The 16,399-nt window shown below is 41.2% G+C and overlaps 2 protein-coding genes across 6 annotated transcripts in view; both read right to left on the bottom strand.

Annotated features, from left to right (window-relative positions):
* The window catches only part of RICTOR (RPTOR independent companion of MTOR complex 2), a 95,384-nt gene extending 94,421 nt beyond the window's left edge, over positions 1-963 (bottom strand). For 2 of the 3 annotated variants that reach the window (XM_075410544.1, XM_075410546.1), the window contains exons 1-2: positions 852-920; positions 609-656 (exon numbers count right to left, since the gene is read on the bottom strand). In XM_075410544.1, the coding sequence (XP_075266659.1) occupies positions 609-656; positions 852-900 (97 nt within the window). In that variant the 5' untranslated portion in view covers positions 901-920. Of the gene's footprint in view, positions 1-608; positions 657-851 lie in introns of all 3 variants that reach the window. The other variant, XM_075410545.1, reaches the window with a different exon arrangement.
* A 10,500-nt stretch (positions 964-11,463) lies between these two features.
* FYB1 (FYN binding protein 1) overlaps positions 11,464-16,399 on the bottom strand; it is a 71,577-nt gene continuing 66,641 nt past the window's right edge. For all 3 annotated transcript variants that reach the window (XM_075411227.1, XM_075411228.1, XM_075411229.1), the window contains 3 exons: positions 15,409-15,442; positions 14,280-14,311; positions 11,464-14,164 (listed from right to left, as the gene is read on the bottom strand). In XM_075411227.1, coding sequence (XP_075267342.1) covers positions 14,142-14,164; positions 14,280-14,311; positions 15,409-15,442 — 89 coding nt within the window. In that variant the 3' untranslated portion in view covers positions 11,464-14,141. The remainder of the gene's footprint in view (positions 14,165-14,279; positions 14,312-15,408; positions 15,443-16,399) is intronic.

The following is a 16,399-nucleotide window of genomic DNA, read 5'->3' as shown; positions in this document are numbered from 1 at the left end:
GCAGATGTTACTGTTGCTTCCTTTCTCCCATCCGCCCCCTCCCCTCCCCCATGCATTTGAGAGTAGTGGAGAATGTCTGCAGCAATTTAACAAGTAAACGGGAGATCAGTGCCTCCTGGCCTCACAGCAAGAGGCTCACGGCAAGCACCGCGGCCAGCCGGCCTCGGACGGGCAGCGACGTACGACCAGGGACGGCGGCAGGGCCCGCTGCCACCGCCGAGCAGCTCCCCAGAGGCGCGGGGCCCGACCGGAGGGCGCTCCGGCAGCGCGGGCAGCCCCGCTGCGGGACGGGCGCTGTACGCAGCCCCGTCTACCGGCACCGACCTCCTCCGAACGCCGCCCCGCAAGCGGCCGAGGAGGCTCTGCCCACCCGCCGGGGCTCCCCCGGCCGCGGCCGGCCCTGCGGCCCCGCGCTGCCCCGCAGCCGGCAGGGGCTGGGAAGAGGCTTCCACCTACGGGCAGCTCCGCTCACTACACACCGCCCAGCAGCCCACCGCCGGCGGGGACCGGCACCCCGCTCCCTCCCCCCCCCCGCCGCCGCCCCGGAGCAGCAGGCCGCTCCGCCGCGGGCGCGCAGCGAGGGGCAGGCGGCGACCCCTGGCCCGTACCTCGGCTGAGATCGAGGGGGACGTTCTCTTCGCCGCTGTCGTTCCGACCTGCGGGGACGGGGGGGGAGGGGGGGGGGGAAGAGAAGCGCGTTAGGCTGGCGGGGAGGAAGGATCCGGAGGAGGAGAAAGGGAGGAAGGGAAGGGAACGGAGGGGGCGGCTGGGCACCGGCGCGGTGCAAGAGCCGGCGGGGGAGGGGGGAAGGGACACAGCCTGCCGCCGCGGCCTTGCCCGGGGCCCCTTACCTCGGATGCGGAGGTGCCTCAACGAGCGGGCGCGGAGACTCACCGCCATGTTTACGGCCCCGCAGTCACAACACCGGAAACCTCGCCCGCTCTCGCGAGGAGAAACCCGTGGAGCGGCCGCCACGGCGGGCAGCCCCTCCCTTTCCCTCCCTCCCTCCGCCCCGTCGCCGCGGGGGCGGCTGAGGCGGGACGGGGCGTGACGGGGCTGAGCGGCTGTTTGACTGGTGGCGGTCCCTCTCCTGCGTTGGAGCGGTGGCCCGTGGCTCCACTACTGGAGGGCGGGTAAGGGCTGCCGCTCCCCAGCCTCCCCGGAGCGGGATGAGGGCTCCGCCTGCCTGAGGGTAAGCCTGGGTCACGCTTCCAGCGGCTTCCGCACCCGGTCGCCCCGAGCCGCTGGAAGCGTGACTGGAGGAGAAGCACCGGTCTCCTCCAGAGCCGTGCGGTCCGAGCTTCGCCGCGCAGCTTCTCCTCAGCCTGGAGAGGCCAAAGCTGAGGGGAAAGGAGCGTGGCGGGAGCGAAGGGGCGTCCGAGGGGGCTTCCCTGCTGCGCTGGGAAAGGTGAAAGGAAAAATATCTCCTTTTTTCCTGAAGAGCCTGCGCTGCTGGGAGCTGGCTTCCTACGTAACTGCTCTGCCAACCGCATCTGAAGGGTTTGGTCTGTCAAGCGAAACTACTTTTTTTTTTTTTTTTTTATTTTATTCCTCCCATCTTTCGGTTTTGTTTTTATTAGGTTTTCCCGCTGGTTTTCCTGGTTTTTAAGCTGCACTTGCCTTGTGGTGAGATGGTAGTTCACATGGATACGGCATGACCACTGGCTTTGTACGCCAGATGTCTTCTGCGCTCTGCCTTTTAATACGTGAAGTAATGAAAAACAGGAACTAATAGCTTTTCGTTGCTTTCTTGATTTACTCACCATGGGTCTCTCTGCAGTCTCAAGTGTTGATCTATTTCTTACCTTGGTATTTGTTAAACTTACCTAATAAATGTATGTATGTAAAAAAAACCCGAACTTGAAAAGAGGTGCCACTACAAGAAACATAATACTTATGTGTACTTGCTCTTGTCCTTTTTCAGGCAAAAGTTTAAATAGGCAGATAACACCTTACGTCACGTCCTAATACGTCGCACAGCCATAGCCAAGGCAAGTTCTTGCACCCGTACTTGCCAAATTCTCAGGAGCAAAACCAGCAAATAATCAAATTGTAGAAGTAGCCAGCCATATAAAAATAACTTCACAACTCCGGGTAATTGTTTTCCTGTTCTGTAGTCAATCGTTTTCCACTATGAGTTTTCCCTTCTTCTTTTCCTTCTTTGCTTCTTGAGGTCTTTCAATGCAGAACCTGCATTACTCATAAAAATTTGTTTTTATTAAGTATTCATGAAGATCCGTCTCAAAAAAAAGTAAATCAGTGTTTACACAGATTGGTGCACTTCTGAAACGTTAATACTGATTTAGGAGATTAAAAATAATTGTTTGTAAAGCTGGAGTAGAAAAACTTTCTGGCATATCAGTTCATGATACACATATCAGAATCTTGTTTTAAGAGGATTATGTCAATTCTAATTTAAAATACCATTTTCAACAACTTTCCTATTGTGATTTTTACTTATTTTACTTATTAAATATGATGCGGATGTGCTTGAAGAACTCCAGGTTCTCAAAATTAAAAGGTCTAAACAATAAGGTCTCATCCATCCATAACACAGGACCAAAACTTCCTTAAATAGTTTCATCAATATGCCTCAGGGCTGCCCTTTAAAATTTCATGGCTGGGGAACACTTGATTTCCTGAAAATGCCAAATTGACTGCTGCTTGTTGCAGTAATGTTGTATCCTGTTTACTACAAATTCTACTGGGGCTAACTAATTTTACGTAGGCTTTGAAGCACACTAAGCATTGGCCCAACTTCTGCATTGGATTTGAACTTGTAATCTGCATGTAAAGTGCTTTGGACCCTCATGCTAAATGCTAGTGCCATACAACAAGTATTTCTTCCCTTATAGATACAGAGAGACACGATATATTTTAGAAGAACCAGAACATCTTCTTCCAACAAGGGAGAGTAAGAGAGGAGTAATGTTTAAGCTCCAGAGTACTCTTTTGCACCTTTGTTCCTGCAGACACCCTTTAATAATGAAAATATTTCACTTTCTGGGCTCAAGTTTTCTTCCCCCCTCTCCCCCAGTTATATTTCAGTTATGTAGATAAAACTGAGGTTGTCTCTGATAATGACACACAAAATCATGCCATAATGTCAGTTGTAAGTGGTAACCCACAGGCTATATTAAAGGTAGTTTGAGGTATAATTAATGTTTGCCACAACTGGGGGGGGGGGGGGGGAACCAACCAAAAATAGATTTTTAACTTTTTGTTCTGGTGAAATGCAAAATAGCAAGTATGCATTTGCCTTAACTACCACTGAGATATGTGGAAACTCCTCATGCCAAAAAAAAAAAAAGAAAAAAACCATGCTGTAAAGTAGTGCGTCTAGCCCTTAAAATGTCATGTTTATCACTGGTATGAGGAGATGAGGAGTCCTCGCCCTGTGACAGTAGAGGACATTTTGGGATCTATTTTTGGAGCTTTTCCCATGTTCTGTTCTCCCACTAAATGTGGAGAAAGAATCATAAAAGTTCAATTAAAAAATGATAAAAATTCCTTACCTATCAATTTTGCTACACGTTTTCGTGAGCCACTGTTGCTCTTGAGCATGTAGGAGGGAAGAAACGTGGAGGAGAGAGAAAAAAAAAAAGTAAAAAGCTTTTTTGTCCATTTGCAGGGGGGAAATCAACATCAAAGAGAAAACAAACTTCTTCAATGATCTGATGGCTTGTCGGTGTCACAAATTACCGAAGATCCAGCATAAGGCAGCCTCTTTGATTTACTATTTTCGTCTTGCAGTGTCTACATCACTAGAAATCAAATCACTAGAAATCAAATTAAAGATGTTTTAATGGCCAAAGGGGGAATCAGACTAGTTCAATTTTGCTTATTAGCTTATCATTTTATGTGAATATAACTTCTCTACATGGATAAGTAAATCTCCTAAAGCCGAGGACATGGTGTGAAAGCAAAGTTTCCTGTGAGCTGCTGGTGTACTTCCTTTCCCACCTGCAAAGTGCAACATACCAGAAGATAACAACAAACCTCCAGTGTCATCTGGAGGCTTGCAGGGCCACCGTAATCTTGAAAACTTGTTAAAACATATCTACGTGTTCAGTGGTGGATAGGAGCGTCTAAAGCTAGAGCTACATTTTTGCGTGTATATGCAAAGGACTCACAAAGAAACTGCTTTGTTCCATTCTTTTCCAGGCAGAAGATGGTCCTTTTTGCCCCCTCACACGTGGGATTTTGCCAGTGGTAGCCTTTTTATATGCCGAACAGGGCTTTGCAATATGCTGTAGAGTATACTGCTATATGAATCATAAATCTTCAAGATTCAAAATCTAGTACGAAGATCAAAGAGAGGAGCTTTCCACTTGTTTGAGGTTAAATGAAGAAATATGGATATGAGAGACAAGCTGGGGACAGAGCCTTAACTGGCTTAAATTGTTTTAACTCCATGGAAATGAGTAAGGATATGTAATTTACACCAGCTGCAGCCCACCCTTTACATGCACATAGAAGGAAAAGAAACATAAACTTGAATCAAGCTATGCAGATAAGAGGTTAACCTATTGGATTCAACTGAGTTGCAGTGATATGTATTTGTTGAGCATTTTCTCTTATCCAAATGTATTTGTAGCACTCTTCCTTAATTTACAACATCATAAATTTGGCTTTAAATAGATGATAAATCCTGATGATGGTGGGAAAAACAGGAAGAGGAGAAAAACTAGTGAGTGAGATCAAAAGGTTAAAGAAAAAAATCTTTCCTTCTTTTGCTATATCTATATTGTTAGCAAAAATTTTTGTAATCCCTCTATTTGTTTAATCTTTTTCTTCACATGAAGCCCGTCAAACTGCTTAGGAAAGCATAAGACATGAGCTCTATTTTCTGCAGCCAATAAATATTGGCAACAGAGGTATAAAAAAGGAAAGTATAAAGAAACCATAACTGAGGGAGTAAAGTATCTCAGAAGTTGATTCAGTGGCCAAATATGATAGACTTACAGGTCTGCACCAGAGCTGAGCAGATATTGGCTTGCCCATTAGATACTGCAAAAATCACTTGACCTGTTTTTTCTTGTGAAAAAAAAATCTCGGAGTGTAAAATGTCTGGCTCAGCAGCAGCTCAGAGTCAGGACAAGAACAGGTGCTGGTGGACCTTTGATTTAGAAGTTCTGCTGTTTGAGACAATCAAATCTAGCTCATCGGCACATTTCTAGCAGCTGGACAAATGCGTCATATCAAATTAAGGTATTGGCAGCTCTGTACTACCACCCTGAAGTAACACGTGGGTACTACAGGAGGCCTGCAAGATCCTTGCCCCATGGGCAACCACGCACTGGTATTCACAGACCTCCCAGTGCTACACAGTGGGTGTGAAGCAGTGAGAGCCCGCAAGCCGCTTCTCCATCCAGTGATACAGAGCAGTCTGTGGGAGGATGCGCTGCAGCTCAGGGCTTGTGTGCCTGTTGTGCAATGCAAGACGCTAGGGTCTGCTAGGAAGGGGGCTATGCTGCAAGATTGAAAAGTCTTGAGACTTCAGAGGGTGCTGGAAAGTAAATGAAGGGAGAAAGGTGACCCTACTAGCTGCAGCTTAATCTACATAAATCAAAGTCCTTTAATGAGCCGTTCTTGAGGTTTGTGTTCTCTCTTTGTAATACAGCAATGAGCAGAAAGAGGAAAGATCTTTCCCCTGTGTATAAAACCAGCTGCCTCATGGGAACACTGTCTCTTCGACCTGGAACCTGCCAAGAGATCCGAGAAAATGTGAATGTGGCCACAGCTTGGTTGAAAACCTAGCAAAATTTGGGGTATTGGGAAGGACAGAGATCTTGAAACACAGGTGCAATGTGAAAGCACGGGTATTGCATTTTACATGCGTCTGCTCCCTTGGGTATTCAGCTAGCTCATGGGCCACTTTGTGACACACTGGTAACATGGAGATCTTGTAAATAGGTGCTGGGCCATCTTTGGACAGCCTTGTACTGGTCCTGGGCAAAAACTTTCTGGTTTGACCAATGTGACAGCAAAGACCATCAAGGTCTTGTGCCCAGGGTTGTTCCCTGTCACTGTTTTAAGTGACTACTGTGGATATAGCTACAGTGCCTTCAGCTGTATTTCGTTTTAGGCAAGGGGTGTGTTGCCAGACTTCTCAGACTGGGACAGTGCGGAGAAGTCAAGCAAAGAGAACTTGAGAGTGTAACCACTAGGTTTGGTTGGATGCTGAATACTTGCCGTTGAACTTTTGAGCCATATGTTAGTTTTTTGATTCGTGCCTTTTGGTCCAATAGGTGTATTTCTACATATACGGTTATGGAAAGGAGGTCTATAGATAACATTTTAAGTCAGGAATACATTTTGCAAAAGCTGCATGATCTGAGTAAAGAAAAAAGAATTCCTACCAAAATTTTTCTCTCAGTATTTTTTTCTGGAATTGCTCTGATTTTGGAAAATAGCGTAATTAAGTTAATTCATGAATATAGTCCCCTTAAATCCATCTGGAACTAGAAACCGTCAATAAAAATCTGAATTGATTGCAACTGAGTAAAATGTTAGTATTTTTTCAGTATCCAGTAACAGAAGAAATTGAAAAATGAACATACAGAGCGTAGCAGAAGCTTATGCAAGAGTAGCAATAAGTAGCATTCTAAAGCAACAACAGCCAGCTGCAAAATAACAGAATGTCAAGTGATGCAACAAGTCTTCCTGATCAACTGGGCAGGTTGCTAACTAGATTGTTAATTAGTGCAACCTCACATTTAGGCATCCATTCATGTAAGATTTTTCACAGCATTCTGCACTGCATAATCCTGTTAAAGCTGTGAAAAGCAACAGGTGTTGTGTTTGGGTATGGTTGGCGTACTAATTAGACCTGAGGAAAAAAACATTAAGAAACCTCAGCTGTGAAGTGTTTCAGTCCAAACAAACTCCAGTAATAGGGCTGAAGCTCTGTGTAAGGGTAATTTATCATAATCCGGTTCAAAATCGGTATTGCAGCAGAAATTTTTTTTTTAAAGTCTTCAGGGTCTTTTTTTTTTTCAAACTGAAGAAGCCCATTAACATTTTCTTTGGGGACTGTCTGCCAAAGCCAATGCTATTATACATCATGGCATCCATACTGAAATATTCCGATATCTGAGATGCTCAGCAGTCGATGGATACCATTCGAATAGGCCTCAGTGTCCTGCATGGCTGGCAGAAGAAAGCTTGCTATGAACATTGCTAGCCGTCCAGGAAGGAGCAGAAAAAGGAATGACATAGAAAAGACAGCACTTTTTAAATTTAATTGAAGCTGGCAGGATTTACTTGTGTATAGCATCCTAACATGAGTACTGGAAAAAACTCGCCAAAATACTGAGGGCAGAAGGAGGGTATGTTTGGCCTGATTTTAAATGCTATGGGATAAACAGTGTAGCACACAAAATACAAGAATTGTAAGTGTTGTCAGTGGTTGGTGAGTCATAAAACCTCTGCGGGTGTCACCCACAGAGATAGGAATCTTGCACAAAAAATGAGCATTTAAACAGAGCAGCTTTCAAAAATGGGATAAAAATGAAAGTGCCAGGGGCAGGAATGCAGAAGTAGGGGTACAGTTTAAAAGGATGAAAAGAGAAAGGAACAAAAAAGGCAAAAAGCAAAGGAGAGAACGCCATGGTCGGAGGATCAAGGACAAGAGGGATAATTATAGGGAACAGGAAGTAATTGAGAAAGCGAGCAGAAGAGTACAGACCGCGTTTCAGGCAGTGAAAGGAGGCAATGTCAACAACACAATAAGGAAGTCTTTCAATCAATCCAGAAGAAGAAACTGGGCTTACCTGTGTGAGCTGGAAGGTCTGTGACGGCGTTGTCCAGGGCAGGAGAACGTGAAAGAAGCTGAGATGCTGGAGAAGGAAAGGGATCTTGGCAGAGTGTCTCTTCTATCAGCAAGAAAAGGGGATGGGAGCCCCAGATTCTGTGTCTGTGTTTTGTGTACATTTTCCACCTGAAGTGAACACACACGGGAATGAGGGAGCAGGCAGCTTTTCCTGCTAAGAACTTGAACATCAGGAATCAGGCCAAAAAAAAGAATTAAAAGGCAGGGTAACCCCCCTCCCAGTGCGAATTTTTCTTTTCTTTGTCTGTCTCATGATGCTTGACCTGTAGGATTTGGCAATATCACTGAAGTAATGCAAATCATATAATGTTTCTTAAAACCCTTGGTATCCATCTAATTCACGTTTCATTCAAGTTTGTGCTGACATCTTGCATACTTCCTTTCTGCCTAACAGTGAACATTTTATATTTAAGATGCATTTATGTGTCTATGTACAAAGAAAGGAAATAAACAGTTTCCCATATGCTTTTCAACAAGGTCCACAACATAAAAAGCCGTGAGCAAGAAACTATACGTTTAATAACAGCTTAATCCTCTCTCTGAAAATGCTTTAGAAGGAGACAAATAGAGATAATTTAACAAATTCTGTCGATGTTCAGGAGCCAGCTAGCTAGAATAAAGCACAGGGAAGAAAGGCTTTGTGAGATCATTGCAATTTTACTCAACACAGATAAAGAAGGGGACCTGAGTCTACCACTCTGCTGCTGTGCACAAGGCTGGGACATGTTGTGGTGGCATTCTGCATTACGTGGCTGAGTGGCACAGAGATATCTTCCAGCTGGCTAGGATGCTGGAAACTGCTTAGGATGACTCTTCGGCTGCACTACTATGATGCGATACAGAGGGACATTGACAGGTTTGAGAGGTGGGCCCACGCGAACCTCGTGAAGTTCAGCAAGGCCAAGTGCAAGGTCCTGCACATGGGTTGGGGCAATCCCAAGCACAAATACAGGCTGGACAGAGAGTGAATTGAGAGCAGCCCTGAGGAGAAGGACTTGGGGGTGTTGGTTGATGAGAAGCTCAGCATGACCTGGCAATGTGCGCTCGCAGCCTGGAAGGCCAACCATATCCTGGGCTGCACCAAGAGAATCGTGGCCAGCATGTCAAGGGAGGTGATGTGAGACCCCATCTGGAGTCCTGCGTCCAGCTCTGGAGCCCTCAGCACAGGAAAGACATGGATCTGTTGGAGTGGGGCCAGAGGAGGCCACAAAAATTATCTGAGGGCTGGAACATCACTCCTATGAGGACAAGCTGAGAGAGTTGGGGCTGTTCAACTAGGAGAAGAGAAGGCTCCGGGGACACCTTACTGCAGCTTTCCAGTACCTGAAGGGTCCTACAAAAAACCTGGAGAGGGACTTTTACGAGGGTATGTAGTGACAGGACACAAGGGGCAATGGTTTTAACCTAAAAGAAGGTAGATTTAGACTGGATGTAAGGAAGAAATTATTTTCTCTGAGGGTGGTGAGGCACTGGCACAGGTTGCCCAGAGAAGCTGTGGCTGTCCCCTCCCTGGCAGTGTGCAAGGTTGGATGGGGCTTTGAGCAAACTGGTCTAGTGGAAGGTGTCCCTGCCCATGGCAGGGGGGTTGGAATGAGATGATCTTTAAGGCCCCTTCCAACCCAAACGGTTCTATGATTCTACGATTCTTAGCCACACTAAGTAGTCAAGGTGGGGGGTTTGGAGAGCTATGCCACTATCCTGGGTGAATGGCTTCCGATAAACAAGTTAATTCTTTCAGAACTGGTTTGGGTGTCTCAGCCTGCCGTATCCCCAGACCATACAGAGGTGAAGGTCCCCTTCACTGGAAACTTTCCAGGCCACGTTGGATGGGGCTCTGTGCAGCCTGGTCTAGTTGAACATGTGCCTGATCACTGCAGGGGAGTTGGGCTAGATGACCTCTAAATTCACTTCCAACCCAAAGCATTCTATGATTCTATGATATGCACGTAAGGATTGAATTCTGGAAAAATTGTAGGCCTGACTCAAAACCATGGCAACAAACTTGCTGTCAACATGGGAGTTGGGAGACAGCAAATTACCTAAGTGGAGATAATAATGCAGACCATTCAATTCTAGAATTTGTCCCCAGTTCTTATTAAGTTTCAGAATGTAATCTAAACTATTATTTAAATTAAATTTTAATCAGTATCCCCTATCTGCCCCCTTTTTATTACTGTAAACATGGTATATCTAAAATACGTATTTTGGATGCTAATATTTTCTAAACACAAAGTGATTTCTCTCTTCATGTTTAACAAGAAGTAGAGGCAAAGAAGAGGAAGAGAAAAGAGTGAGAATCCTAATCTAGGAAAGTACTAAAAATAAAGTTAATTTAGCTTTAGCGGTTTGGTTTTATATCCAGGAATAATGGAGATGTGCCACAAATTGTCCTCTGTTTGTACCTTCCTTTTGTACAATAAAAATGGGGATAAAATATTTTAATGTCTCACAAGATAAATCCATTAGTATTCGTGGGAACCTGAGATATCATTGTGATAAACGCCATGAGAAACTAATAATTCCGAGTGCAGCATAGGCATCAGAAGATTTGCACTAAATAAGGGAGTGGCTAGAAACTGAGTGAGCAGGGCTGAACAACTGCCTTTCCTATGAGCTCTCATCCAGCCCATGCACTAAATGAGGCGGGGATCCTGTGGAAAAAAATACTGAGCCATCATGTAATTATAGACTGCACACACAGTTAAAGATGTGTCCACATAAGGAAGCAGAACTGAGACTGTGCGAATGCACACTCCTTTCTTGCACCTCCTAGCATTTGAGTGCTTCACTCTGTAGTGGAGCTACATGCAAGAAAAGCTTTTCTGTGTAGAATTGTCTGGGGCTGCTATGCAAACATCAGAAGGGTATATTTTATGGGTCCAGTAGTTTCCTCAGAAATTCTCTTATTTGTCATGAAATACACACACACACACACAGAGATGCACACACGTGTGCACAGACATGCTTACACCCGTATCTGTCATGAAGCTGTGCAGTGGTAAAGGGTAGTCTAATTCACACAATGAATCTAGGTTCCTCCACTGAATTTCCTTCCCCTTACTAAAGCACTGGTCCTCACAGTTCAGGTGCATTATGCAACAGGATCACAGATAGAGGAAGGTTTTGTTACCACTGTGGGAGGAGTAGCCAAGGGATCTGCAGTTATGTGGATCAAGAATATAAACCTCTTACACAGGAATGCACAGATCAGCTGCATTCCTGCAGTTCAGAGCCTGCGCTAACAGCAGAGAAATGTTCTAAAGCTCCTGAATTGAGAAGTCTTTTTTGCCCTCCCATTTTTTGTTTTGCTTAGCCTGTTTACTGGGATAGCATTGAGGTGCAAGACAGATGGAAACCAGCTCTGTTTACCTTAACTGGGGTGTTCATGAAGAAGTCTAGTTTTTAGGTCAATATTTTGATGTTTTCACTGCTGAATGTTTTAGCAGGAACAGCCAAGTACTTCGGATTATAGACAGAGTTTGGAGAGGGAAAAATAAATATAGAGAGAGGGAACAGCTTTCTTTTTCTTTCTTCATGGCTTTTAAATGATAATAGAATAAATTACAGGTGAGAAACCCTTAAAATACAGTCTTTATTAAGCTGTCTAAGTATAGATTTTCCTGTCTGGAAGATGTTCTGCTTACATTTCAACCACATTTTCTGGGCAGTAATTACTGACAAACAAATGCCACATTGTAGTTGTGTTGCCTTTGCAGGAAGAATAATGTTGATTTTCACTCTGTCAGCTGCTCAATGATAATTTTCAGAAATTATTTTTCAGCTACTGCTGTTCTACATTGGCAAAAGATGGTGTACCCACATTTCTTGTCAGAAAGCACACTTTTATTTACAAAAAAAGAAAAAAAATGCATCCAGTACACAACATTGGTAAAATAATGAAAAGAAAAATTATACCATACCAATATTTTTTTCAGTGTGTAGTACCTTATACATAGATTCCAACACCCTGTAACAATCACATTATATTTGATATGTGCAAACAATACACAGATTTTTAGCTTAAAAGCTCTTATAAGTATTTATTTTGATGATTTAATGTATCATAAGACCAATTCAGTCAGTATAATCAGTAAGGAAACACAGTACCTACAACACATCAAGGCTAATAACATGGAAAGCTATTCAAAATATACTACCAAAAATCTCACAAAGAATAAAATTAATTTCTTTTTCAGGAGGACAAAAGAGGTTTGTGCTTTACTGAGATCCTTTAATACAAGATAAACAGTGTTCAAAAGGGATTTTCCTTTGTTGGTCTTACTGCAACATGTGAAGTTCTGCTATCAGAACTAAAACAAGTCTGGGCATATACGTTAGAATTTAACACAAACTCTTTTTGATATAGTTACCTGTGTAAAACATGAAACTATTTATACCATTGTTAACTCACAAGTGGTTGTGCATGTCTAAGTGTCTGCTTTCCCTCTCGGTTCTTTGGCATATCACTAATTTGATGCAAATACCCTCCTGAATGCCCTTGAAAAAGAAATAAACCACCAGCAGCAATATAGCCAAATAACCAGACACATTCATTGTACTTACTACACAAGGTCATGTTTTAAATTTGGGTGTTGGTGCTGATGTTTACATATAAAATTGGTATTTGTACACCTGGATGCTTGTTGAATAGCAAATATGAAACAGGAAACTAAAGTCTGCATATAGCTTTTCACTGTATTATCAGTGATTTTAAATACAGTACAAAATAGCTTATAGGCTATTATCTCTATAGTCAATTTTATGTTTGATATCCCCATAGCATTATACCTCCTTAGAGATTTACTGTATTTTGAATTGTCAATAAAAAGCGCTTGTATAAGATGAAATCTCAGCTCCACTGAAGGTAAGACCAAAACTCACTGACTTCAACAGAGCTAAAATTTTTTTATATTTGTAAGCTAAACTTGCTAGCTTGCTACATTGCACTCATTTGCACAGTGTACCTTACTTCCCTTGAGGATTATAGGAGACCTGATTATCAAGAGGAGTTGCTTGCACTGATGCAGTCACATTGGTTGTTACAGGTTTTTGACTATCTTGCACTACATCAAAAGCATCACGTATTACAAATACAGGTTCCGTTTTCTGCACGTGCTCACCCTTTTTATTGGGAGTTCACTGTAAACATCTTTTGATTTCCAGTGACTTCTGATATCTAAGTGCAAAATTATGTTTGTTATTTGTATTTATCCATTCATTTTACTTTGATTTGCTACTCGTTCATTCAGATAACAGCATCACCAGTGATCTTTAGGAATAAATGTTGTTTCTACAATGGATAAGCATGCTAATGTTTAATTTCTGTACTATCATTTAGCCAAGTCTAATACAAGATATAATACCTAGAAGAAAAATATATCAAAATGGTGTGATAAATACACATATATATTTAAACTAGAAGTAATTTCCAACCAGTTTATCATAAGTTTATATGTCCATTTTCATACCTAAATTACTACAGTGACAACAACAACATATCTTCAAACTAAAAAGAAATTAAATCTTAACATAAATGTTCTGAATATATTTTAAGCAACGCTATACTATGAAGTAGACTCTTCTATGGTTTGTATCTCAGAGTGCTGTAACACATATCACATTCTTACTATTTTGCCATTAATATTAGTCAAAAAGTACTTACAAAATGGTCAAATAAATTTTAGAAAATGGTATTCTGTCATCAGTACAATGTAGACAAAGAAATTTCACCAGTAATGGTACTTGGCTGTACACGTCAGTGTAGCTAATGCTATTGCAGTTGGAATGGCAGGTCAGCAATGTATTGTCTTCTCTGATGCCCACTTTTGATTTCCTGTTTTCACAACAGGATGTTATCACCAAAGGAAGCATTTCTTTTCAGGATACTCTTCTCCCCAGAGTGGCAGTCTCTGGTGTTTAATAGACCAGAGCCAGAATAAAACCAGTTCCCAGAGTTTGTTGTCCCCTGTATCCTTCATAGACCAGAAATGGCCTCTCTGGGTACAGCTAATTGAAGAACTGTTTTTACATGGACTGTCACAAATGTGGAAAGGAAGTGGAAAACTATAACCTTAACTTGAGCTCGTGTTCCCTGAATTTTGATTGCTCAGATAAATGGCAATACGAATGTCATACAAAGCAGGGGATGACAAAACCCTGAAAGCCTAAAAAAGGTTAATTGTACATTTAGAAGAGTGTAACCAACTAATGTGTGATCAGCTTTAGTAACTTCTCTTGCTTTCACAATTAGGAAGTCCAAAATAGATTTTGATCTTCAATGAAGCTCTTACTTGCATAGAATTCTGCATCAGTCATTATCATAGATGCAATCTGAAATGAAATAAAATATAAAAATATTAATAATATGTAGTACTTCAACCCAAGGATAAAGTTATTTGATGTAATTTAATATAGTTATTGTATTGTTTGAAATGTTCCAACATACCATCACCAATATCATCGTAAATCTCTCCATCACTGGAAGTTAAAAGAAGAAAAATAATGTATTAAAATACATTCAGATACATATTACTCTTTGCATGCAGATACAAAATAGTGTAGCAGTAAGGTGCAGACATACTATCAAGTAATTAATTTGCTGATTATGAAAGTGCAACTTTGAGGTAACAGAACAGTGTTCAGCAAGATGGTCAGGTCAAACGATTTTCAGTGAAGGGTAGAACTTCATACATTTCTTTCTAGTGTGAAAGACTTGCTTTATTAAAATGTTGGGTTTTTTAATTAAGATTTTAAGTAGCTATTCTAACAATCTCATGTATTTCCATAAAAAAGGAAATACTCATTTTTTAAAATGAAAACCGTAAAAGATGAGTAAAAAAAATCAGTATAGCCTTGGAATTCTTATTTGTTTCTGTACTTGGAGCAGTTTTTAGGTAAAGAATTTACATAATGTCTATAAATGATACATGCTCCATGAATAGGAATTTAAAAAATATGTCGCTTAGATAAATGAGCAGGCCCATGGAAGCCAATAAGGCTATTTATATATCTAAGTTAAACGTGTCTATAAGTGTTTGCAGGCCTTCATTTTACAAGTTGCATCTGAATTGATATTTAAGGGTCTGACATAAAGCCCACTGAAGGAAATGGAAAGGCTTTGTCTGATGAGAGTTTTGGATTAGAACCTAAATACTGAACTCCTCACAATTATATGGAGCAACACTGAGCCAAATCTGCTCAATCTCAGTAAGACCGAAATAAACCTAAAGAAAAATTGTTACATTTTACTGAAACTTTTGAAAATGGCATCAATACACTTAATCACATTAATGTACAGTTCAGTAGTAGATTCTAATACCAAATAATGCTTAATTTACTTAATTTTTCATGGTTTAAACTAGCGTTTATTGTTAAGCAATGAGGAATGGGCTCCTGGAAAATTTCCAACATGGATACATATGACTAATGCTTGAGAAATCTGAACTCCATAAAAATAACTCAATTTGCAGGACTAGAATTACATACTAAAATAATTACATTTCACTTTTATTTAACAGTTTAGAACAAAATTGAGAGTTATAACAAATTTTTCAGAAAGATGACTTTGTACTTACTTCTCAACTAAATTGCTTCTCAGAACATAGCCATCTGTAAAATTGAAATATATAAGTATTTAAGTAAAATTTAAATATTCATGTTATTTCTGCAGTTGCTAGCACTACTGAAATGCAGTTTTCCTCTTTCAGATATTTCAGACAGAGAGGCGTAATAGATGGATAACAATGTGCAATAGTTCTGTACTCGAGGAACATTTTGCTGTGTCCAATTTTAGCTTGAATTATTCTTATCTGCTTGTTTAATATAACGTGGTGCCTTAGATAGGGAATCAGAATACTACAGTAGCTCCAAGACCAGTTAGGTGTCTACTGTGCCAGGTACTTTATGTATTCATAAAACGTCATTTTTCTTGTTTTGTTGCAATAGTTTCCATTGTGTACAAAACTAATGCTGAAAGGAAAAAACAGTAATACAGGTTATGCAAGATTATGTTTTCATCTTACATTTTAGTGTCCTGGTTGCATGAGAGGAGTGTGGAACAATGGGTATTGCCACAAAATATAGCACAGTTCACAAACTATAGCACAAAAATGTGTTGTAATAATAACCACACAATAATATTTATAGTAATAAATAATAAAAATATGTATAGTTTCCTACAGGGACAAAAATGTCTTTGAAGTTGTATACACCAATTAATTAACATGAACTGTAATTGTTTAGAAATTTTTAACTGTATCATATCAATAAGAACTGTTTATATAGATAATGGAAATACCTTAGAAAAGGTACTCACTAGTGTTTTATACTATTACTCTGTCACATTACTAATGAAATCAGATAGAACTACACATATTCTTCTCCAGTATGTTTAATCTCTTGAAAACATTACTTGCTCTCTTTGGTAAAAAACATCTACTGAAATACTTGTCAATTGGTATAATGTATACAAGCAAAGAGAAAGCTGTAGCAATAATTACATATTTTTGGGTAAACATTAGTATGTTGGTACAAAATTAGGACAGTTCTAAAGGAGAAATATGACCT

The sequence above is a fragment of the Opisthocomus hoazin genome, chromosome Z (assembly GCF_030867145.1).
Source record: "Opisthocomus hoazin isolate bOpiHoa1 chromosome Z, bOpiHoa1.hap1, whole genome shotgun sequence".
Classification (NCBI taxonomy): domain Eukaryota; kingdom Metazoa; phylum Chordata; class Aves; order Opisthocomiformes; family Opisthocomidae; genus Opisthocomus; species Opisthocomus hoazin.
This window is presented reverse-complemented; position numbering and strand designations above follow the sequence as displayed.